Source organism: Tubulanus polymorphus, chromosome 8, assembly GCF_964204645.1.
Source record: "Tubulanus polymorphus chromosome 8, tnTubPoly1.2, whole genome shotgun sequence".
Lineage (NCBI taxonomy): Eukaryota > Metazoa > Nemertea > Palaeonemertea > Tubulaniformes > Tubulanidae > Tubulanus > Tubulanus polymorphus.
The window spans coordinates 12408761-12433717 of record NC_134032.1 but is presented as its reverse complement, the minus strand read 5'-3'; the positions used below and the strand labels follow the sequence as shown (position 1 = coordinate 12433717).

At 38.6% G+C, this 24957-nt stretch overlaps 4 protein-coding genes across 4 annotated transcripts; 2 read left to right on the top strand and 2 right to left on the bottom strand.

Moving 5' to 3' along the window:
• Window positions 1–352: 352 nt before the first annotated feature.
• LOC141909693 (dolichyl-diphosphooligosaccharide--protein glycosyltransferase subunit 2-like) lies at window positions 353–12833 on the bottom strand. The gene is made up of 17 exons (XM_074800267.1): window positions 12808–12833; window positions 11710–11903; window positions 10903–10998; window positions 10703–10811; window positions 9934–9997; window positions 9666–9777; window positions 8765–8854; window positions 8000–8176; window positions 7514–7641; window positions 6133–6342; window positions 4303–4507; window positions 3699–3803; window positions 3518–3601; window positions 3220–3315; window positions 2511–2586; window positions 2048–2180; window positions 353–1190 (listed from the first exon to the last, which is right to left on the bottom strand). Exons 1-17 carry the CDS (start codon window positions 12815–12817, stop codon window positions 1178–1180), a joined length of 1902 nt encoding a protein of 633 aa, XP_074656368.1. The 5' UTR covers window positions 12818–12833; the 3' UTR covers window positions 353–1177.
• Window positions 12834–13030: 197 nt separating this feature from the next.
• On the top strand, window positions 13031–15654 carry LOC141909794 (uncharacterized). Its single transcript, XM_074800417.1, has 3 exons — window positions 13031–13142; window positions 13357–13528; window positions 14425–15654. The coding sequence occupies exons 2-3, from the start codon at window positions 13389–13391 to the stop codon at window positions 15413–15415; spliced, it is 1131 nt and encodes a 376-aa protein (XP_074656518.1). The 5' UTR covers window positions 13031–13142; window positions 13357–13388; the 3' UTR covers window positions 15416–15654.
• A 799-nt stretch (window positions 15655–16453) lies between these two features.
• Window positions 16454–18951, bottom strand: LOC141909856 (eukaryotic translation initiation factor 5A-1-like). The gene is made up of 2 exons (XM_074800512.1): window positions 18911–18951; window positions 16454–17792 (listed from the first exon to the last, which is right to left on the bottom strand). Exon 2 carries the CDS (start codon window positions 17760–17762, stop codon window positions 17295–17297), a length of 468 nt encoding a protein of 155 aa, XP_074656613.1. The 5' UTR covers window positions 17763–17792; window positions 18911–18951; the 3' UTR covers window positions 16454–17294.
• A 462-nt stretch (window positions 18952–19413) lies between these two features.
• LOC141909806 (signal recognition particle 19 kDa protein-like) lies at window positions 19414–20888 on the top strand. The gene is made up of 5 exons (XM_074800436.1): window positions 19414–19463; window positions 19683–19758; window positions 19851–19922; window positions 20016–20127; window positions 20367–20888. The coding sequence occupies exons 1-5, from the start codon at window positions 19417–19419 to the stop codon at window positions 20504–20506; spliced, it is 447 nt and encodes a 148-aa protein (XP_074656537.1). The 5' UTR covers window positions 19414–19416; the 3' UTR covers window positions 20507–20888.
• Window positions 20889–24957: the final 4069 nt, after the last annotated feature.

Below are 24957 nucleotides of genomic sequence, written 5' to 3'. Positions count from 1 at the left end.
TTGGTTCCAAGAACTAATCAATTGTGTATCATTAGTTCGCAGAAATCACGCAATTGGTAATTCGAAACCGTTAATGAGCAGGTTCATCCTAGTTTCGCAAAAGATTGATCCCCATTGGCATGAAGACTTCGTTGCCCATTGTATTTAGTTAGAAGAAACTCCGCATGGGTACCATCACGTGCTGTCACCAACTTCATTTGATAAGTCTAAATTTATGGTCACCGACTGTGTACTGGGTTCGAACCAGACGTATCCTCACCTCGGCCTTCAGAATCCTCAACAGCGAACTACGTTGAATCAGTGACGACATTTGCTCCAATGAAAAAAAAAAAACTGAACAGCACACCATATGTTAAATTATATAATTTTTTTATTTCTTAATACAATTTCATTGTAAAAAGGAATGCAGATAAATTAAAAATTTCATACATCTATTTTCATACAATGATTCTATTGTCCACCTTAAGAAAGGCTGCGTGGACCAATTCAGGTTCTCAAGACTAACATTCCATGAGGACGCAGTCCCTAGATAATTCAATAATTAGGGGATCCCCATCATTGCCTCGAGTTTTTGCAACCTAGAGGATCTTTATAATAACGATACAGCCCCACCCTCGGAAACACAGTAAACCAAGATGAAATCGCAACGTCAACATTTAGAATTCAAGACTTCATAAGATGGCATAATACAGTGGAACCTAGTTAGAACATAGACGAGATATCATCTCAACTATTGACTGATCCCATTTTTTAGCAACTGTGAATGATGCTATCAGAGCAACCTGAAAATTCAGTTCCCTCACATTTTGGTGCGACGGCCCACTTTTTTGAACAGCCCAATAGGTCGATGACAAGAAAATTGAGAAAAATAATTATCATTTCGATGACTGCGACTTTAAGCAAACAATTTTACATATAACAACAAATACCACAAAACATAACATTTAAATAAAGCACGAATATTCATATATATTATCAATTTCTAAATAAACCATCATTTCAGATCTGAACACTGCTTTTAGAATGCGCTAGTCGGAAAATTCAGTCTATATTTTGTAAGTAGTGTGTCAAAGATCCTCCAGGTGCCTCACGTCGATAGCAAGACGACTGCTTCTAAGTAGTGTCTCAAAAATGCTCCAGGTGTCTCTGCGGAGTGAGACGTCTGCCGCTAATGTGATTAATTTGTCTTCCTACAATGAAATAATTGAAAAATTCATCTTAATTTTCATGTCAACGCTGAGTTTTAATGAAAAATCACAATTCTAAGCAACTCTTTAAACTTCTTAAGTCTCATAACAATAAATGCTCATCAGAAGAAATTTTTATTCTCAGGATGTGAACAGCAAAGTTTTAATCATGGACTTCCATACGCGACCCAGACCTGATCTAGCTAGATATAATTACTGTGTAAATAAATATTATAAGATATTGTAGCAAGTGTATAAAGACCGAACTGCAGTTATTGACACAGCTCAGTCCTAGTAGCTGGACTTGCACAACTTTTATTTCCTTTCAACGTCCGAAACAGTTTTATATGGAACACTAACAAAACTGATGCGATTCAAGTGAAAGGTTCGACCCTGTTCAAAAGCTTTAAGTTAAAGAATTGGTACATTATGAATTCTCAACTGTATAGCAAAATTCTATCTAAGAATTAAGAACTCCAATTAGTAAATGCTTTTTCCAAATATCCCTCAGACTCTTCCTATCAAACACAATTCAGCATGTACGAATCAGTGTGTAAGACAAATCTAATCATCGGGAACTATCTCTAACTTCTACCCAACCCCCTCAATCCCTCTAGGGGTCATTCATTTATTACGTACGCATTAGGGGAAATTCAAATTTTATGCGTACGTTATAAATGAATGATCCCCTATATAACTGAAACAATCGCTTTCCAGTAAATTACAGTTAAGAGATTGTGCTAGCACGTATTCAGTAGTGTCTATAGATTGGCAATACTGTATTGCGAAATTCCCTCAATACTCTCCGACCTCCCACTCACCACATCCCAACAGTTTTAAATGAATATCGTTATACTTACTTTTTGCCGGCTGCGATACTGTTCAATAGACGGTTGCCGAATATGAAAGTCGGAATGAGCAGAAATCCGAGATAGCGCAGAGTTTGGAACATGTTCAAATGAGCCCAATAGCAATAATACAAACCAAAGATAGCTGCAAGATAAAAATAGATTATCGCAATTTAAATACTGATTCACTATTTCATCAAGATCAGGATTCAGTTTCACAAAAAAAGATAAACACAACTTTTTCAAAGACGAAAACAATTTAACCTTAACCGTTTTAAGCCCAAGCTTTTTCATGAAACTGACCCTGGGTCCTCGACGAATTTATACAAGAATCGAAAAATTGTTCGATGTCGTCGCAAATATCGGTCAGATTTAAAATGAAAAACGTATCTTCATCGTTAAATCGGAATTACGTCCCTTCAAATCATCACGCCAATAATCGCGGAATCGAGACTAGAACGGATAAGAGACTCACCTGCCAGACACACGTGGAACCCGACAGCGCTGATTGACAGAGGGAAGTTCGATACATTCACTCCTATTCTCATCCACTGAAATCAACAATATATATATATATATATATATTCATTTAAGAAAAAGATATTTCTAACCAGACTCAGTCTCTGCAACGGACAACAGCAGCAGACACCAAAACCAAGTCTGAACTCTTTGCAAAGGGATGATTTTGAATGTCGCGATTTGGATATTCGCTTATGGATTCATGAGTGAAAACAAAAATATAGCTTATGGCTTTGAATCATTATGAATCCAATTGCACCGATGATACCAAGTAACTTTCAGGTTAAACACAACTGCTTTGAGCCATTTACAAATATTCCCAAACCGATCAGCACTCAATAGTTTTGAATGTTCAGTGTAGCCTCATATTAGCGGGGTTATCCTCATTTCAAACCTATTGGAGGTCGAAAATTAGTGTAAGCTTGACTAGATTTGTTAATCATTGGCTACTAAACACAGCTGCACCATGTGACAGAAATCCATGTCAATACAAACTTTCAAACACTTAGTTTCACTGAAAACATGGCTTCACGCTATGATTCTCTTTAAAGACAATTAAACCGATGACATTACTGCGCATCTTATGATTCAGTAAACGGCGAGTAGATTTTAAACCACGCCTCCCGTGGGATAGAGGGTTAGGTGTGGGGGGTTAAGGTACTTACGAGAATAATCAGAACGAGGAACGGCGACAGTACGAGTATCGTGAACGCGTTCGATACGAGAATCGGGGGTCTCTTCTCAGCTGGACGGAACATGTGCTACAAAAACACATAAACAAACACATGTTACAATTCATTCATTTTTCATTGAATCACATATTGATAAGTAAACATGTGTCAATAGCATATTCAAGTTCTCTGAGTTTTCCGGTTTCTGATTTTTTTTTGGGCAAATTTGCCACAATCCACGATTTTTTTCTACGTTTTTCTGATTCCCTAGACTAGCTGTTTAGATACTGACCTTGATTTCCGGTTTTTTCGAGTGGATATCTTCGGGTTGTTTAGACGAAGATGAACCGCTCGGGAACGACAGTTTCAAATCAGCCTTAACAAAAATACAACAACAAATTGGTCAGATTTGAATCACAAGAATGACAGAGTAAGAGTCGCATCGGAGGTATATGTAGGTAGAAGTTATTTACCATATGCCAGGAGAATGGATTCTCAATGACGGCATCTCCGACTATCAGTTCTAAACTATAGGTTCCGGACATCCAACTGAATAGTTTACCACTAGCTCCGACATCCTACAAAATATGTTAACAACATTTTACATTATGGATAGAACAAGATCTGAAAGAGACTCAAATGTAACACTGTGGTCTTTACGTTGCACATGATTGGCTAAGATGGTCTTTACGGGTCTCATGCAGAGGCATAGTCAAGTCCAAAAGTGGTATTTCAATACATGCCATGACAATGTAACTGGCGTCAAAAATTGTGAATTAAAATAGAATCTACGAAAATGTGGGCCAAATTATACCGAGTTGGAGAAATGAGAGATCAGATTTTAGTTAAAGTGTTCATCGACATTTTGTATTCGGAATTACGTCCCTTTTTCATTCATCATTTCTCAACATTTCCTTCTAACTCGAACAACATCGATTCATCGACCGAATCATTTCATCCAGTTAAGCAGAAATTCCAGTTCCAGTAGTATTAATATGGATCATTTTGGATCTGCACAATCCGGATGAAACGAGTTTGCTCGAGAAAATAGACACGATAACCAAATAGAAAACTAACCAGCGTAAATTTATAAGATTTCGATGTTTCCGGGCTCGCCGTGAAGATGATTTCTTGTTTCGTGTCGACATTTGTCAGACGGACGAACGTCTGATGAGCCAACATCAAATTGCCGCTGAGTTTGTCTTTCAGCTGGAATTTCATGAGAATCTTCTGATGGTGATCGGCCTCGAGGGCGTTCGCCGCTTTATTCGGGTGTTGTAATCTGCAACGAGAAAATCGTTTCATTTCGTTTATAACGAGACAATAGTTGCGACAATTTACGCAGATGCCTTAACAAGTCCACCAGTAGCCATTCACTAGCTAAACCAACATAATAGCATATTGGTGCCAACCACCAACTGGCTTGAGAATTTTATTTGACTTTCCGCGAAGCCACCCATGCTTATAAACTAGTTACATGGCTTCACGCTCTATACTGAGACAATTGAACTGATGACGCATAACTTTTTCATTAAGCACAACTGATTTTAATCATCTACGATGAACTCGGTTTGAAGAATATTCGCATCGATACAAACTGTGACCGAAGAGTGACGACTTTCAAAAACTTATGCTTTAATCAGTGGAAACAGGTTGGTTTTATAGATGACACTTATCCCTCAGACTCTTCCTATCAAACACAATTCAGCATGTACGAATCAGTGTGTAAGACAAATCTAATCATCGGGAACTATCTCAAACTTCTACCCAACCCCCTCAATCCCTCTAGGGGTCATTCATTTATTACGTACGCATTAGGGGAGGGTAATTAGTCAATTAGTACATGTTTTTTTTTCAAATATCCCTCAGACTCTTCCTATCAAACACAATTCAGCATGTACGAATCAGTGTGTAAGACAAATCTAATCATCGGGAATCATATCTACATCACCTCACCTCCCCGCCATCTATATATCTAGAGTTAAGAAATAATCAGCACAACGCAAGCGCTAAGAATTATATCTGGTCTCATAAACTATAAACGCTCATCACAGGAAACAAGTGTGTTTCTCAGGATGTGAACAGCAAAGTTTTAATCATGGACTTTTACATGTGCCCCAGACCCAATCTAGCTAGAATTCTAACAGTAAATAGAAGATTGAAGATACTGTAGCAAGTGTATAAAGACTGAACTGCTGTAATTAAAACAGATCAGTCCTAGTAGCTGGACTTGCACAACTTTTATTTCCTTTCAACGTCCGAAACAGTTTTATACGGAACACTAACAAAACTGATGCGATTCAAGTGAAAGGTTTACAGAGAAATTCAGTCCTTCTATATTATATAATTCATAAGTATTTAAAACAGTTATCGATGCAAAGAAGTGGATGTTACTCATGAATTGATATAAGATGCAATAATCGATTTATTGAATCGAGAAACAATTCATTGAGAAATACTTGATATTGCAAGAGGAATAAACCTATGAACGAATATCCAAGTTCGTAGGGGAATAATCTTGCTCAGAGGAGTATTGAATTAGGAATGAATAATACGAGTCTGTAGACTGGACCCCAGAGATATATGACACTTTATCGCCTTTCTTTCAGTTTTTTAATTGTCCACGATTCATGCGAGTTCCAATACTTAAGCAGACGTCTTTTTATTTGAAAATGAATGACAAACACCAGAAATTAGAGCAAACTTAGGTAAATATCTTAGGAGTGTTTACAGCCTACAAGATATTGGAGGTATTGATACAAGGTTACGAAACTCAGTTCCACAGTTGTGAATTCGATGTCAACTCTGGGTAGAATTTAGTTCATTATCAATACCGAATCAAATCTTTAACTCATAACTGTAGAACTGGGTCCGAATTGACAAGAGTCGAAACGCTACGATACTCACTTGATACTTTTAGCGGCCGATGTTTGATCTTTATCGGCGACGCCGACTTCGATATTCTCGACGGTCACCTGCGTGGTGACTTTAACCTGTATGTTCGCGCCAGACGTTCCGATGAGACGTTTGTCGGGTTTAGTCGGTGCCGCACTAACCGTCAGTTTATAGAATCCACGCGCCGGTTTCGCTTGCATGAAGTTCAATTCGTAAAGCGAGCTGAAATTTCAAAAATCAATTCATTAAACTCTTCCGAAAATAATTTCACAGCATTCTTAAAGATCAGGCAATTGGTAATTCCTCTATGAAATAGTAAGATATCCTCAGTGTTTCTTATCAAGAGGTTATTGTGTCACTGGACCAAGAACAAGATGCGATAAAATCAAAATTCCTCGCCCCCCCCCCCTAGAATTTTCAAGCAGTGACAGTCCCTAGTGTGTAAGAACCCCGGTATTATAACGCAATAATTCAGATGTATCTATACGTTCACCCGAGACTCAATAGATGGAGCCACCGGTGTAAGAGATAGACGTTATTTCTTTTCGCAATATAAACGCCTGACGAGCCGTTTGAGTCGCTGTCAGGAGCTGGATTGCAGTTTTCGATCAATAGATGGAGCCAATGAACGATTTAGGAGCATATATTATCAATAGTTTCATATGTAAGGTATCTGCTTGACCAAAACGGGTATTTCAAACAAATCCGAATGGCTCAAAAGATACCCCCGCAACTGATAATCTAGCAAGTGTCTAAAAAGTAACCGGAATATTAACTTTTCGAGTAACTTTCTTATCTTGCAGAATTACAACACAACTTCGAAATACGTTTCGCATGGAATTCTAATCAGCGGAAAATGAGGATCCACCAGGAGTACGCAAGTGGTTACTCAAGTCTACTTTAATTATTTAGACTTTTCAATTTAATCTTTCAATATTTCTCGAATGTCTAATCTAGCGTGTTTGAATTACCATTAAGTATGAACAACAATAGCCTAATTTCACCTCGAAAGCTTTCGAGATAAATAATCACTGAACGAAATCCAAGTATCATAGCAAAAGTGCAAATGTGAAATAAATCACCCCCTTTACCCATCTCATTCAAGTCTACTGTCATTTTGCCTGACTTAGCCCTTTCAGTGCATCTACACCACAGCACGGGTATTAATCAGTGATGGACATTGCTAGTACGCCGCACCACAGTGTATTGATATAATTAATCATTTGATTTTATCTCTATTGTCAAACAAAGTGAAATATCAGTTACTAACAATATATCGTGCCGCAGTGCAGACGCACTAAAGTGGTATGCCAATTAGTTAAAACTGACTGGTGGGATACAAGCCACCGGCAACACAATCTCAAATACGCATTCTAATTGAAAACTTTATTACCTATCGCTTGTTGAAGGTTTGAACGGCTTTTTGTTCAACACGACCGCGTTGTCAGCGATGTGTCGCGCCGAGTCGGCCGTCGTCGTCAATTTACCGATACTTTTACCCAACAAATCGGTCACGCGAACCTACAAACAACAAACGGTATCATAGACATAATACACCTACATCGCCCGACCTCACGAAGCGTTATCGATTATCACTGTATCTATACGTTCACCCGAGACTCAATAGATGGAGCCACCGGTGTAAGAGATAGACGTTATTTCTGTTCGCAATATAAACGCCTAACGAGCTGTTTTTGAGTCGCTGTCAGGAGCTGGATTGCGGTAGACAGTCAAAAGACAGGAGGGTCGATTTCAAAATCGAAGTACATAGTTGGACAGTCATTTGAATCTTCATTTCTTTTCTAATCAAATATTGATAACCGCAGAACTTGAGGATCTAGTTTGAATTCAAAATTCATAGTCAATACGCTCGACTCACCTGAACTAATTGTTGTTTCTCGGACACGGAAACCGGACTGGCAAGCGTGATCGCCACTGGGATGTGGTATTTATTGTCGGTGAATGATTTGATAACGGCGAGCAGGTGCGATGCCGCCTGCAGCTGGTGAACGTGTTTACGACTGAGGAAATAGTTCGTAAATTTCACCACTTTATCCTGAAAATAGAACGCATCGTTTAACAACCGAGATGAACAGTTGTACTTTTTCTTATTTCGTTACAGCAGATCAGTAGGATTATGTTCCGTTTTTCGCATCACAGATTTATCAAAGTCTGCCCTAGAACGATCATCATTTCTGCTGTAAAGTTCTCTCCAACGGGAGGCATGAGATGAGGCATTCATTTAAAGACCAAATAGGAGTTATATCGAGACTCGAGGCTTCAAGTCAGTGTTTTTAATAAGAGCCAGGTCCCAGACCCGTCAGTCGGTTGTAGAGGACCCGCCTGTTTTTTCAAACCAGGTTTCCTTTCAGGGACTGTGACATATTATGGGACCCTCCTGTTTCTCAAAGGGACCAGGCTTCTTTTTAATATCTAATTGAAAACACTGCAAGTGAGCCAGATTTATAATGGATGAGACTGGCCCCCAAGACTGCTCTAAATTTCAAATGAAACTTTCTCAATTTTTCTGTAAATTTATAAATCTAAGTTAGAAAGAGCTGAAAAATTTATTTCATCTTGCAAAAACAACCCAAATATACTCGTTACGCAGGGGTTGAGAGGACTTCCGCGTGCAGATACTTACTTGCGGTATAGTCGGGGCTTTATTCGCCTTGGCTGCCAGTTTGTAAGCACCATCCAAAACCAATGAAGTCGTGAACAAACCACCTTCAAACTGTAAAGGAAGAATCGAAAAATTGAATCATCAAATCATCCAAAGTAACGATAATCACTAATAGGTGGCGTATGAGTCGTTGTTCGGGTAATCTTATCCCGTGATCTGTGTGCGTCAGAATCACAGGTCGTTTCGACCCCGGAAAATTTGATTTGGCAAGAATTTTTCATTGTGAAAAATTAAAGAGATGACTGCCAGAAACGAGCAGCCACCACTTTCCACACTTGCCTCAGAGATTCTTCTAAAACTTTTAAATCGACAAATACAATAGCCGCAATCACACTAAGCCGAGTTGGGTCCATTGAGAGGCCAGAGATGTAGAGATGTCCTAAATCATTTTTTCTATCAAAACAACGAATGCTTTGGCAATCAGGGCATGTCACTTCCAGAACAAGTTAGCATGTTACATTTTGACCCATACGAAAATTCAGCATGGTCCGAGATTTATGGTTGGACCAAACATGGCCAGCATGAAACTGGCACTGACGCATATTGGTACTAATGTGAGCACGAGAAAAAGCAGGATTAAACTCAATAGTCAAATAGGTGTCTATGATATTTGCATAAGAAATTTCCTTGCGATCGAAGACTGAATTTGTACGAGGGTTACTTAACCGTGTGGTTGGTTTTAAAGACAGATCCACCAGTCAGTTTCTCCTCGAAATTTATCTCAGCAAGAATTCTCTCCGTTAAGAAGAGCTAGTGAAACCAACGGACATTAAAACATTCAGTTGATACTATCACTTGCTAGTTGGGCAATCAGATAAGTTTACGGACTCGGGGAAAGGGTCATGAAGGGACTACTCGTTACCTGTAAGAATTCCTCATCGACCTCATCAGCCTGAGCGATGACATCTTCGATTAAATCGTAGAATTTCTGGACGTCGGTTAACTCTGCAGCGACGTGGAACGCGTAGGCGTAACTGTAAAACAACAATATCAAATAAATCATCAATTATTTCATGTTTCAAAAGATCGCTTCAACTTCAACTCTGGAAAATGCTGCATATGAATAAGGATTTGATCCATATCTGTGAAACTAAGCAATTAATGGCAGACTTTTCGGATTTAAAACCCACCTCAATGCGCTGTCGTCCTTTTTAAGGGCAGCCAAAAGAGACTTGCTCACCGCGGCAGCATCAACTGAAATAACAACATAGAAATGATATTAATCATCAAAATAAAATGTTTCTAAGATTAAATATTTAGGACATCCAGTTATAGAACTCATTTTGACCATTAAGTCTCAACACTGCGCAATTGGGCCCTGGATATTTGAGATATATGTTTGATGTTACCTAATCCATTATTTAACACCGAACTGTTAAATATGGTCAAACTTAAAAACATCTCTTTATTTAGCAAGTTGTCTAGGGAACAGGGTGTTTAAACCACCACGACTCCGCTGTAGACCTGCCTGAGAAACAAGGCTTCACGCTATGATTGCTTTTGAAGACAATCGAAACATAGGTATCACATTATCTAATCAAACACGAACATTTTTATCTTGTACTAAAAATGTAGAAGGATTTCATGATATTATGTTTGATGTTACCTAATCCGTTATTAACACTGAACAGTTAAAAATGGTCAAACTTAAAAACATCTTTTTATTTAGCAAGTTGTCTAGGGAACAGGGTGTTTAAACCACCACAACTCCGCTGTAGACCTGCCAGGAAAAATATCACTTAACGTTATGATCTTATTGAAGACAACTGAACCACTGATACTGCATTACTTTCTTGTTTAATTTAATTTCTCACAAGAAAGTTTAATAAATACAACTGATTTTATCTTCTACGAAAAACTTAGATTAAAGAGGATTTTCATATTTTTCTGGGAGCTTACCGGACAATCCTAAGTTCTTCAGCGCGAAAAATGCCTGATAGATGACAAGCGTTGATGATTCAGGTTTGATTTGGCTCGTTAACAGATCCTTCACATTTCCGGCAGAAAGCTACAAGGAACACAAGACAAAAAAAAATCATCTTCAGTTGTGTCGAATGATTCAATTTCCAGAATTTTGTCAAAGAAAGGTGATGCAATACCTGGCAGTTTCCGAGCTGTTTTGCGGCCGAGGAACCATGAAATAAAGACTCCACGCTGTTCGTCTCTAGCTTGGCTTTAATTACGCTGCATGCGTCCTACAAAACATTACAACAAATACTGTAATTAAACTTCAATAAACGCGCAAATAGAATCCATTCATTTCTAGAAACTTCAGAACTTCTACCCATCAATTAACTGGAGAAAAAAAAACTGAAATCCCAAGACCAGAAAATGTCTTCATTTGGTAAACTTGTTGGTGTTAATAATTCTGCGCTTTCGTCAATGATATTTTGTCGATTGTAGTGAAAGTTTAGGATGGTTTCGTAACAACTTTTCTGCTAGAAACCGAAGACGATTTCACAAGTTTTTGTTCCTCTCGTAAATAAATAAACACAGTTAACGTTCGAAACCAGTAAACTGTGCCAAGAAAGAGGTTCAACTTACTGTCAACTTAGATATCTTAGAGACCGGGTAATGCATTTGACTGACATGCAACAAATTGCTAGTTGCACAAAGCTTAGATTTGGCCATAGAGCCGTTTTTCACCAACGCATTTTACTCAGATGGCTGTGGTTAAATTGGATGGTGGAACATATTAACCACACCCAGAAATACCACCCCAGTTCTACAGCCCGTTTCAAGTAGATATTTTCAACAATTTTCTAACTTAAGGAATTTTATCAAGATGTTACGGAATTGGCTCCGAGCCTTAAAACATTGAAAAAATTAACTTATCGAACTATCTATCCAAAACTTCTGAACCAAGTCCAGGTTTTCAAAAAGCATAACACTATAAATGTATGTACCTGAGGTTTAGGTATGGACGAGCCGAGTAATTTGAGACCCATGATCGAGTAGTGGGCCTGTACGAGGTCGGCGTACGGCTGAGCGGCCTCGAATATCGCTTTCAGACGCTGCTGATCGACCGTCGTAAAATACGACGACGGCGTCAACGCCTGACCAACGATCGTCAACGCAAAAAACACCAAAACACTCGTTCCTGAAAATAAACAAAATAGAATTCTTCGTTAGTCACTTATATTTGACTTGCCCTTCCCTGGACGATGCACGTCATTTTCCCTGACTAGATCTGCTAAGTCCAAGTAATTAACACAGTAAAAATTTGATTTTATACGATCTAACAATCTCTCAATAAATTCCCAAGACTTATAGACTTTCAGCTCAGAAATTTTAATTACAATCCTTTGGAGCCACACTCTTTATTCAATATTTCTTCACCATCAAAATGAAGGAAGTTTGGATTTCTTAGTTTTGCATAGTTTTGAGCCGAAAAAATTGTATCTAGTAATAACAAATAGGCCTATATAAGCCTAATCTAACGAACAAGTCAAATCTATCTTGCTAAGGCTAAATGCCATAGACACCTTTACACTTTAGTTCCATTTTCATTCATAATTTGCCCATCAAAAAGACTAATCTAACTCTTTAGTAATTGCCTAATTACTAATAATTAATGATACTATCAGTAATTTACTGGATTTTCATATTTTAAGACCTTCTTCTTGCGGTGAATTGGAGATCTTAAAATGAGCCACAGACAGGTATAATTAAATCTTACAATTTTTACTAATTAGCAGCAAAATTAATTAAAAGAAAGTTAATTACTCAAACAACACGTTTCAACCAATCAATGTGTAACACCGAGCTTATAATGTCTACGTCACACGTGGCAAAATGGCGCGGACCGGCATCGCTCGCCGCACCACGAAACAATTAACCATTTTCAAAATCGAATTTAGAGATTTTATGAACGATATTTCACGACGATTTCAACGTCTAACGTAGACCGGGTGTTTATGATCATTGTCGAAGTAAAAGTTCTAAGATTGCACCGTTATTTTAGTAGAAATATTAAGCGAAACAGAGCGAGATAAAACACCTACCTTGCGACATGTTTCAAGCCGCTACGGGAAGAGGGCGTTGAGGTCTTAGCCTTCTCTTGATTCCAAAATATATTTCAGAAAAGTAAAGACTAACTGCGATCCAGAATCTTAATGAGAGCCGATATTGAGATGTCAATAGAATTATTAAAATTAGCTCTACTACCTGATTATTCTGGTAATTTATAAATTTATCTGAATCAAATAAGATATAGAGGAGATTACAAAACAAAATGGCAGCCCCCATGAATTTGAAAATAAATATTTCGAAAAACGAACGAAAACGCATTTAAAGTAGTCCGCATCCTTACAGACTATGTTTTGAGATAATTTTCAAGGTCATTCTCTGTTGTAGAATTCATTCCTGCATATTTTCTGAAATGTCTTATTAGATTTTTGAAATAATTTGACATTGAGAATTGAATGATGATTGTTGATCGATAGAAACCGAAACTAATCATATCAATCAGATAAAAATTCATATCATGCATCCCGTACGGCCCACAGGGCCATAGATAAATAGAGATTTTTGTTATTTAATTTCATTTTCAGGTTGTTGTCATCAACTTCGGAGGTCTACAAAGATGTTTTTATCTAAACTGCGGTTGGTTGTGCCGTCTGCCCCGCAATCGGCACTCATAGTGAATATCGTTCTGAGTCGATATTTATCAGCTACCGGTACGAGAGACAGCAGCGAGTCATCAGACCTGGAATTGAGAATTAAGTAGGTGCTATAGTAGTCTCAATAACAGTCGTTGTTACGAGTCATTGTTTGAGAAACAACGCCTAGCTAGGCCTACTAATGTCTTTTTCAACCTGACTTGAAAGCATTCTGGGTGGCCTAGCTCGCTCATATTTGGTGGTACATACCTGTAAAAAGGTCTAAATGGGACCAGAAAGGACAGGCAGTTGACCTAAATCATCGTTTTTTAATCCATTAGAAACTGTATTGAAGGATATCCAAAAAGTCTTCACTGAAAGGGGTTAAATGAAGAGAAGTGACTCCATGATTTGAAAGTTTAGCGATATGTTTCCATGCCTACGTACCAACACTGAATCCGTGTTGCGATGATATCATCCTGTTTATTTTTCCTTAAACAGTAGTAATTTATTCAACATTTCGACTTTATTCTTATTGTCATCTTCAGGAATGCTAATTTTGATCGTAGACCTATCAGTATTCCTGAAGATGACTACAAGAATAAGGTTCGTCCTGTCTTTGTGGCTTAGTGGATAGGGTGTTTGTTTGACTCACACCTGAGCGGTTGTGGGTTCGAATACCAGTGAAGCAAATGCTATTTGGATAGGCCGATCAGTGTTTCCCAACTCGATGATCTAACAACAAAAGTTAGACAGTCCGAGAATCTTCAATATGATGAAGGAAAGGACTTACTCCATGGAAAAGGATTAAGTCGAGTTGAAAAGACTAATAGGCTCAAGGAAACATTTTCGGACTTGGTATTATTTTTTCGTTATTATCGCGGGATTCTATCAGAAACTAAGCCTGTTTGGCTGAATAGTCGAAAAAAACTTACCACCAGCTCAAGCCTTATAGATCTACCATTTCAAGACATTGCGTCTTTGAGACTCAGCTTTGAAACTTTTTATCCATATTTTCAGGTATCTAAGCGGTAAACTGAATTGTACCGACGGCGAAATCCGTTCGCTCATTCAAAAACAGAGGCGACTTATGAGGATAAACTTCTCGAAAATTCGAAACATCACCGAACTGTTGATCGAAAACGAAATCACTGCCGCGGAGATCCTCACGTATCCGGACGTCTACACGTTCGGCTACGACACGTTGAAAAACCGCGTCGACGAGCTGCACAGTTTGCAACTACCGTTCAAACTGTTAGATTTAAAAACGTCCGAGATCGGATACGAGAATCGTCTCGAACGAAAACTGAAGAAATACAAACTGACGACGAAATTCGGCGGAAAACGCGGTTTGTTGCGTAACTATCTAAAATGCGACGGAGCGACCGCCGATAAGTTAGTCGAGTACCTGCCGGTGAAAAACTGTCACATTTTCACGGTCAAACAGAAACTGGATTTTCTGCGCCGCGGCGCGGGAATCGACGCCGAATCCGTACGGAATCACCCGCGGGTGCTTCACGCGCGACTCGAGCAGTTGAAACGCCGCGTTCCGGTCGTACGAAATTGCGGTTTGACGCCGCAGAACTGCGACGGTTATTTTCACTTGTTGTACTGCGCCGACGATATCTTCGACGATTTGTTGCATCGACACAAGCGGGAACGTGAGATTCTGGCCGATTGTCGCACGAACGAGGAATATCTGCGACGGCGTCTGGATTTAGACGATCGCAGCGTCGCGTCGATGTTCGCTCGTTACGACCGTCTGCGAGGGATGTCGCCGATTAAACTCGAAGCGATGCTGGACTTTTTGTTGACCGATCTCGGTCAGCCGGTCGACGATTTGGTCGCGCACCCGCGCGTTCTGAATTACAGCATCGAAACGCTGCGGGTGCGCTACGATAAGTTCGTAGAAATGGAGTTGTATCCGATAACGATCGGTAAGCTCGGTATGGACGGGCGCGGTTATCGCAAACTGACCGAAAAACAAAGAGTAATAGATACCGGTAAATGAATATATTCTGTGGTCAAACTACAGCTGGCAACTAATCTCTAGCTACCGTTCGAAGACAGTTTTATGAAAGTGTGTTGGTAAAATGTGTGTCTGTTGTTCGTTTTCAATTAAAAATGTCTCTGATGAAGTCCTGAACAGATATGAAGTGTGGACGATCAATTTGAATGTGTGCTCATAAAATGTCTGGTGTTCATAGATCATTCTTCAATTAAAAATGTCTCAGATGATGTCTGGATGATCATGCTGTTTTTTTGTCAATAATAAAATTATATCTTAGTTAGAAAGTGGTAACAGTTAATTATTTACTTTCTATGTTCAAAATATTTTGCGAATTGCGTTTGTCGTCAACCCTCATTAGAAGTGATGACCACTCGTTACAGCAGTTTAGGACAGATATCATTTGGAAGAACCCGATAGTTCTATATCTATCTTTACCTCTTATGCAGGGCCCCTTCGGATCACTCATTCTTGGATATGCAGTTTTAAGAAGATAACATTTCAAATTTCGAGGAAGCATTCGCATCACTTTCATGTCCCAATTACAGTTGACTCCTAATTAGTACTGATCAGTCATCTCCGTAAAGCAATATCTTTTGGTTTTGTAAGCAAATCTTTATTCTTGACACTACAGGAAATTCGTTGTCCCAACTGAACTGATCTAGACATATAGTCTTCTGTACAACTGCTAACTAGACAAACATTTCTAATTGCCCATTTTTTAAGTTTCAACATTACGCTCAAGTAACAAGCACCTTTGACAGCATTTTCCATTTAGTTTAGGAATCAAGGCATCACATAGCGACAGGTGACACTGGCCTCCTACTGGATCCTAGGAATGATCCCATAAATGGAGAATTTTTAGCGTTTCGAGTTTTCAGAACTAGATTCGGACAAACTACACCTTCACAGAATGAAAAGGGTTTAACAACACAAGCAGTTGATAGAAGTGATGGACCTGGAAGCTCCAACTTTGATATGCTAGGAGCCACCCAAACAAGACTATCAACACATGAAAACGAACAAACTAAAATTATCCGATTTAAAGTAGCTTGAAAATTTTATTATTACCTTTCAAAACCGACACATTCATAATAATAGTAATCATAATAATAATAATATAATGCATTTCTTTTCAAAAATTCTTTTAACCATCTCAATAAATCTCAAAACATTGTTTGCCGTAGTTCGTTATTTCTCAAGATGTTTATTTAACGAGCTCCGCATAACCTTAATTGGCATATACAATAATTCAGTCGAAATAATCACAATAATAATAATATTTATCGTTGAATTATAACGATAACTGGCGTTATCAATATATCTAAATACAAGTCAGCACAGAAAGACCGAATTCATTTCATTTCACCTCGACGAAAAATCGTACGAAATTTCGTTTTCTTTTGTTAGAAGAAAAAATACAGTAAAGTTAAATAAATCAGTTCGTTAATTATATTTCGTTGATAATAGACCACAAGCACAGTAGTTGAATATTTGCATATTAACAATCGTTTCTTTTTTTTTGTTAAATTAATTTTCATCTATTCTTCGGAGAGAAAGAGAGAGAGGAGAGAGACAGAGTGTTCGGATAAAGTGACGAGATTTTCGCCGACGAGAATTATCTTGAAATTCGAATTTCTCATCAAGTCTTTTTACTCCATGAGCGCGCGGGGCAATAATAAAATTTAACGGCGCCACCCACGTCGTCGCGGGGACGACGCGCGTACTTCGTATATATTTCTCGCGCGCATGCGTGTTGTTTCGACGTGTTCGTTTATATTTTTTTTTCTTTAATCATCATTTTCTTTTTCGATTTGGAAGATACTGAAATCATCGACGACGGTGACAGAATCAGAATGTAACGCGCGCCCGCCTTATCTCCTTACGACGTCATCACCTTCGTGCCGACCGCGGCCTCTTCGCCCATCGCCGACAAGATCGTCACGTAGAATGATTCGCCTGCGTCGAACTTCGACGAGATTTCCTTGCCGATTTCGTTATCCGGCAGTTTTATGTCTTCGCGTTGCTCGCCGGCGTCGGACATCAAAGTCAAGAAGTTGTCGTCAATGTTCATCAGTTGGTAGTCGATACGTTTCACGTGCGGCACGTCCATGTTGTGCGTCGACGGACAAATGTCCTCGTACTTCTTATTGTTGAAAATATCCAACGCGACGAGGTGCACCTTTGCGTGGCCGTGCTTGCCGGTCTTCGACGTCGACATCTCGACGATTTTGCACGGACGTTGCTTGATGACGACGTAGCCGTTCTTACGCAGCGCCGAGCACTGCTGCGGGTAGGTTTTGGATGCACCGGCATCGGCGTTGGTGAAATCATGATCATCATCGGCCATCGTTGTATTGGGAGTATTGCGTTGTGTGCTCTGCAAAAAATAAGCAACGGTTGAAATTTCTTATCTTAATTCGAGCTACAACAGACCTGACTACGAATTCAGAGCAGTCTCTACTCATTTTAAAACATCAACTTCTCCCAAACATCAAAATACTCTCAATTTCCAAATCATTTCAAGTTTTAAAAATTTACAACTATGTTTTTTTTTGCGTCAAATTACTGTAATTAATTTTTTGTGATAACTTCAATCATCAGGTGGTAGGGTCAACTAGTAATGAATGCCACTAGTAATTTCTGTGTGTGGCTACATTAAGCGTGAAAATTAAATAAACCTATCTAAAATCCATACAGCCGCAGGGCAACAATAGCAGCTCTTGAAACCCAATTTCCAACTGATGGAATTCATCTCCCTCTTACAGCATTTACGCTTATTTCAGATTTTATTTTTTACAGTTCCATGCTCCTCAAAACTAAACTTAGTTCCTACGTGAGCTGAGGTCTCCAATCAAAGATTCGATACAGTATTCTAGGGCACCACTTTTAAAATAAAAGAAAATGCTCTTTTTTGTAGAAGCTAATTAGTGACTTGATTTTGCACCACCAGGCCTCACGAAAGGCCAAACTCAGAATTTTGAGTCTTACTTACACAAATCATTACACCCTATATGTAAACATGATTTCAGGCAGTGGTGCAATAGCATAAAGCAAAGTGAACATCTAAGAGGATGGTGGTTTCCAGGTGTTGGTGTTCCAAATATGGAATCCCTGCCTTTACTTAAAGCAGCTTTTTTAGACATGTTAGACTAGCGCCACAAAAAGCTGAAGAAGGCCTATAATGAACTCATCAGGTAGTCTTACCACTGTATATACGATATGATTTCTTATTTATTACAAATTTCGTGGTTAAACGCATCAACGAATAAAGCAACGAGTAAATATCCTTTTTTTATTAATTGAATTTGATTGAGGAGGCAACAAAACTAACGCCTTTGGCGCGTGATTACAGACTCAATTTCTCATCCGTCAAGCTTTAATCCGACATGATTAACTAACCAGCGCGTTAATCTACCCGCCGAACGGGGTACCGTCGGCGGATTAGTCGGTTAAGACAATTAATTCGAGCAAATTAAAAGACTGAAATTTACTTACACTTGCGTCCTCGGTGCGGCACGGTGTGTAGAGGGCGCTACGGTTCGTCTCGGTTAGCGGCGTGGCGCAATACGCCGCGAGGGTTCGAGTCCCGAATAATCTGCAAGCAACTGCAATGCATGCACTGGCAATCGAGTAGAACAAAAAGCTACTGTCCTCTCTCTTTTTATAATTGTGCTTGTTTAAGAATCGTAAATTTTATTCTTTGTTTTTCTCTCAATCTCTGTACATGTCTTTCCGTGGAATAAATTTGAACTTGAACTCACTTGAACAACATTGCTCCGTAGGTTCAAGGCCCCACAGAATACTTAAGAACTCTGACTTTTGCCATCTATCTATGAATGTCTTATGCTTTCCGGGTGTCATTCTATCATGATAATCGAATCTTTTTGAAAACATCCTATTTTTTCAAATTTTGCGCACCTGTGTGGCCGGTTAGGTTCGAATCCTGAATACTTTTGCCATATACGCGTCCGAATCTTACTCTGGCAATTGAGTTAGCCAACATGGCGAGATCGTGGAACCCCGATTTTAATTGTTCGGATCGAGAGAGGTTCGTTGGTTTTTCGTGTTCTTTGAAGTTTTGAATTAAATTCGAATCGCATGAATTTACCAGAATAAATGTAAAATAGATTGAACCGGGTTAGAAATTAAGATCAGTCTTGGCTCGCCTGAAAATTGACCCCATATGGGCCAACTCGAACTAAAGTAAAATTTATATTTATATTAATTTAATGTCTATGACTATACAGTCTATTCAAATCATTTCTAGGTGGGTGTGTGTTTATCCGGCCTACATAAACAGTAAGAAGACTGTCGCTGAAGGCAGAAGGATACCGAAAAATAGAGTAAGTTAAAAGATGATATGTGCCCTGTTGTCCTTGTTTGACAATTAATAACTCAATTTTCTAATATTTTTTTCTTATCATCAATTCTCTAGAGCGTTGACAATCCGACGTATGTCGAGATCCGAGATGTGTTAGCTAATGCCGGCATGACTGTCGGAGTAGAGGTAGGGTCCCATCTCGGTCTGCCTTCTTTTGGCGCTCCAGCGTGTCAAATAAAGATGGAGATAATAAAACATTTTTTAATCAATTTTTTTCAGAATAAAGTTTACCCTCGCGAATTGGATCCTCGAGACCCGAAATTCCGCGGTAGAATTCGCGTTCAACTCAAAGATGAAAATGGTGCGATATTGCACGAAAACTTCCCAACGAGTAAGTAAGCCGTGTAACAACCCCTCCTACCCCAGCCCGGAATTACTCCACCCCCTCAGGCAATCTGCTTCATGGAACCACCCTTTCAGATAACCAACAGCCTTGAACCTCAGACAATCTACGGCTTAGAACCATGCCTTCAGACAATCTGCTCTTGGAACCACCCCCTAGACAATCTGCAGCTAGGAACCACCCTTTCAGATAACCGACAGCCTGGAACTTTTTCCTCCTATTTTCAGGAAGGTCTGTTTTATTTTATCTCGGGGAAACGATTCCGAAATTGAAGGCTCGCGTTTCGGCTCAGAACGCGTCGCAGTCTAGTCAACAATCGCAGCAGTCAAACGCGCAAAAACGTCAACGCGGAAAAAAGAAGAAATAAATTCGCGGGATATTAAACTTTCCTACCGAGAAAAAAACGGCATGATTTTATCAAAGCGATCCATTTCCGGAGTTATGAGTTAAAATCCTGGTACCTCAGTAAGGATCTAGGAACCAAAATGCTGAGTTCAAGTTTGATTGAAATACATATACTTGAAAATGACAAAATTTAAACTCTAGTTACGATTTAAGAACTGTGGAAGTGGATCAATTAAATGTGAATGTTATGGTTACGCAGATTCTAGAGCGGATCTTAAGATGGATATTTTTAAGATAAAGATTTGAAAAAGCGGTGAAAGAATGAATTTCTGTATGGTATTTATTTGTATTCAATTTAATTGTGTATGTTTATCCGTCAAAAATAACGAATAATAAAGTTTTGTAAATAGAATCAATTTTCGTTGTGATTGGGTTTATAATGATTGAAGAAACATACTTGGGATGCGCCGGTATATAAGTTAGTGGATGTTGAGTCACTGGAAGAAAGATGCAATAGTTCATGCGCGATGGAACTGAATTCTTATGAGACATTTGCAAAATGGTTAACATACTGACTGTATTGACTCCGATTTCTTGGGACTGTCCAGGGTGCCGTACACCTAGGTTCGACCTTGGGAATGAAAGCCACTTGCCCATGGGGCGAACATTTGATCGAATTCTGCGTAAGAGTATTGAGAATGAATTGGAGCAAGGCCACGTCCCCTTGAGAGGTGCACACAGTCGTAAATCGTTGATTTCAACTGGTATGCTTGGCCGCTTCTGTAGTGAGCAAGAATTACACTAGGTGTCACTAGTGGTTAACCTACAGATCATGGAATTCAGACTCAAAATGGAGTCGAGGGAATTCAAATTTTTTGGTGTATTTTTGTCTTTGCTGGTGGCGAACCTTGCGAGAAGAAAGGGCCCTCACTAAGTAATATAATGAGGAAATTTTCAGTTAAGAGCCAGAGATGGAATTCTGACTTAAAACTCAGGGAATTTGAAATGTTGGAAGCTTGTTGTTCTTGCTGGTGATATGTGGCATAAGGAACTTCTTGATGAGAAACAGCCCTAAATGACAATATAGTTATCGATCACATAAATTCAGGGAAGTTTTGGTCAGAGAAAATAAGGAAATCTTGGATTCCTCATCGGTGAGAGCCCTGGTTCTAAATTCCTAAAACATGAACTGATTTTGAGAATGTAATAACCAAGGCCTGTTGTGTGCCAGTAAACAGTTGTTTCAACACAAATCACTTTCACTACCAGTTGTGTAAATTGTTACCGCAAGTGGGCGGTCCAAACTCCTAATGTGCAAGTTGTCTTCACTTAGTCTGAAACGACCACAGAAATTACCGCAGTAGAAGAAAAGCAAAGAAGAAAAGAAGAGATCCATAATTTTTTTACTGTGACAATGTGTCAATGAATGAATTTATTTACTAGCAAAATGATCTTTTGTTTACAGGCATTTTACAAGATTTCTGTTTATTTTTTATATTTTTTATACAGTTATTGTACAGATGAAAAAAATACACACAATTTTATATCTATAATAATTATATATAATATATATATATGCACAAATACATCGAATATCATTTCGACGACGACAGGACCGAAATAAAATCCGCCCCCCGCCTCAAAATTATCTACACCATTAACTTTAACCCGGCTTAAAAATTCGGCTTAGTTTCCAGTTGCTCGTACAGCTTAACCTCATGAATACGACACAGTTAATTAAAGAAGAAACCTGTTTATTACGATGATTCCCAGCTAGCATATCCCAGCTAAGATTTTTATATCAATCAAGCTTTGGATAATATTACTACCATTTCAATGTTTACCGCAAGATCCGTATTAACGAGGTTCCGATGTACTTTCTACAGTCTCAAAGTAAAACTGGGATTTTCTTAAAGCTCAACTTTGCGATTACTAGTTTTAAGTTAATACGCATTTCACGACAGCGGTAATTCAATTACGACATACCTGGAAACATTAAGACATATTTTCGGGAGCTTCATTTTCAAATTAATTATACACGCGTGAATTTACAAAATAATCCTACATTTCATGTGGGGGGCGCTGCGCTCTATCGGAGCCCTGTCATCGCCGAGATGACATATACAACAAATTGCTTATCGAAAACCAAGCGAGGATCATTCCTGAACTGAACAGTTCAAAGCGATCATCAATTCAAACTCACCGCAAGTTCATCATCATTTCGAACCAACTTGAAGCGAGTTTCAACCGCGGACCGTCGAAATGCAGTCCGACTGTATAATATTTATATATGTATATATATATATATATGAAAAGCGTTTTTGTTTTCTATACAACCAAGCATGAAATATCGATTAAAGTGAATGTGGTTTCCTTTTTTTCTACTTCAAGTTAATATCATAATTCTGTAATTTACGAATATTGTTACAGTTGACGACGATATTCGCGGGGAAAAAAAATTATCTAAACCAAAAAAATACCAGGCCAGAAAAAACCTCCACCTTTTTTAATGAGAGAAATGAGTTCATAGGGGGCGCTGCTATGACCGCCGCGAGCAGCCGACGACTTTTCGAAAAATCAGGCGAATCTAACGCGGTGAAACGACACAAAAACGAATCTAGTCGAAGAATCGAACGCAGGAATCGGATCCGCAGTTGCGAGTAAGAGAGTTGACCCTTTGAGTTGATATCAGTTCATTTTCAAGATCCATTTCTGCTGTTGTAAGTTTATATTTTCCACTACATAACAAATCAGTTCAAAAACTTTCTCGATTGGTTTTTCATACCCATAAATAATAGTGCCTAGACCATTTCAGAAACGTGCAAATTAGATATAGAAGACGAAGCAATGTCACACGTAGATTTTTTCCTTCGTTTTATAAAACGGTAGTTGAAATATTCAGATTTTTCAAAAGAATAATAGTAATTCAAGAAGAAGAATACAAACGAGAAAATCGCGTTGAGCAAATACGACTACGACGACGATGATCAAAATCGAAAAATTTAGTAACTAATTAAGTTAAGAGATAAAAATTCCGGAACTTCTCAGAATTAATGGGCAAAATAAGTAATAATAACAATAACTAATAACCGCAATTATTCTGTTTATTTTTTACTGAACGAATTTCCACGCAACGTTTAACTAGGTTGCGTCGGTCGATTGTTAAAAACTGGCTCCCGCGACGAGCTGTCGACGCGCCGAGTTCTAACCCGAAATAAAATACGTACTTAATTTATTAATGAACGACGAAAACTGAATAAAAATTCTACTCGAATCTAAATGAAAAATAACGATCACGAACGCGTGAACTGTTTCTAACGCAGGGAGGGAGGCTGCTTACTTAAACACGGCGAATCTTACCCTTTCAGTGCGTCTACACCGCAGTGCAGTGTACGAATCAGTGATGGATTTTGCTAGTACACCGCACTGCGGTGTATTGATTTAATTAGTAATTACTAATTATCTCTCTTGAAAGATGGCAGCACCTGACAAACATAGTGAAATATACCACGCCAGGGTGTAGATGCACTATTCCCGTTATTCAACACACTAGGCTGGAATTTTTCAGAATTTTAAAATTATCTTCAGCACTATAGGGTATTAATTAGTCAGCACTGAAAGGGTTAAATAGATATTTTCCGGATAGAACTGGTTTGAAGTTTGCGCGTTTATTAGAAATATTCCGGACCAAGTTCAGCAGTTGTCCCGCGGCCAGTTCCATAGTTGAGACCTAAGTCGTTAGATTGACTATAGAACTTAGATGGTCTTAGACCGGTCCTACGTCTTAGCCGCGACTATGGAACCAGCCTCCGAATAGCAGAAAAAAGAAGGGGGCAAGTGAGTCGACTAAATTTGCATCCATTGAGATATCGGACTTATCGTAATACAACAAATTTAAAAAAAAAAAACCGACGCCATTTTATGACCCGCGGGGAGTAGAGAAATTCCGACCGTAGAAAAGTTTCATAACGAATATCTTTGTTTTATCGTTTTAAATACATATGTACAGATATATTTATACACAATATTAATACTAAGATTCCTTTCTTCGCTTTTTTAGAAACACAAAATTTACAGAGTTATTTACGGTACTTTAGCAAATATTCACACTAGATATACGGCCTTAATCGTTATTTCATTTTGTACACTTTTTTTCCGATTCGCAGGTTTTAAAAAATAGATTTCATTTTCATCTCTATACATTATTATTTCACGCGGATTCGTCGCTCGATTCATGATCGCGTTTATTTATTATCAATCGATATAAAATAACAGTTTTCAATTCTATTCACAAACATTTCATCCGTATACATCGACAGTTGAACCCATTTCAGGGGGGGGTTTAAATGCGCTCATCGTCTACTATTACAATTTATATCTTCATTCGTAAAAAGAACGATCGAAGAATTTTCTCAGATTTTTTTAAAGGGGTAGGGGGAGGGTGATCTCAATGGATGCAAATCTAACGTAACA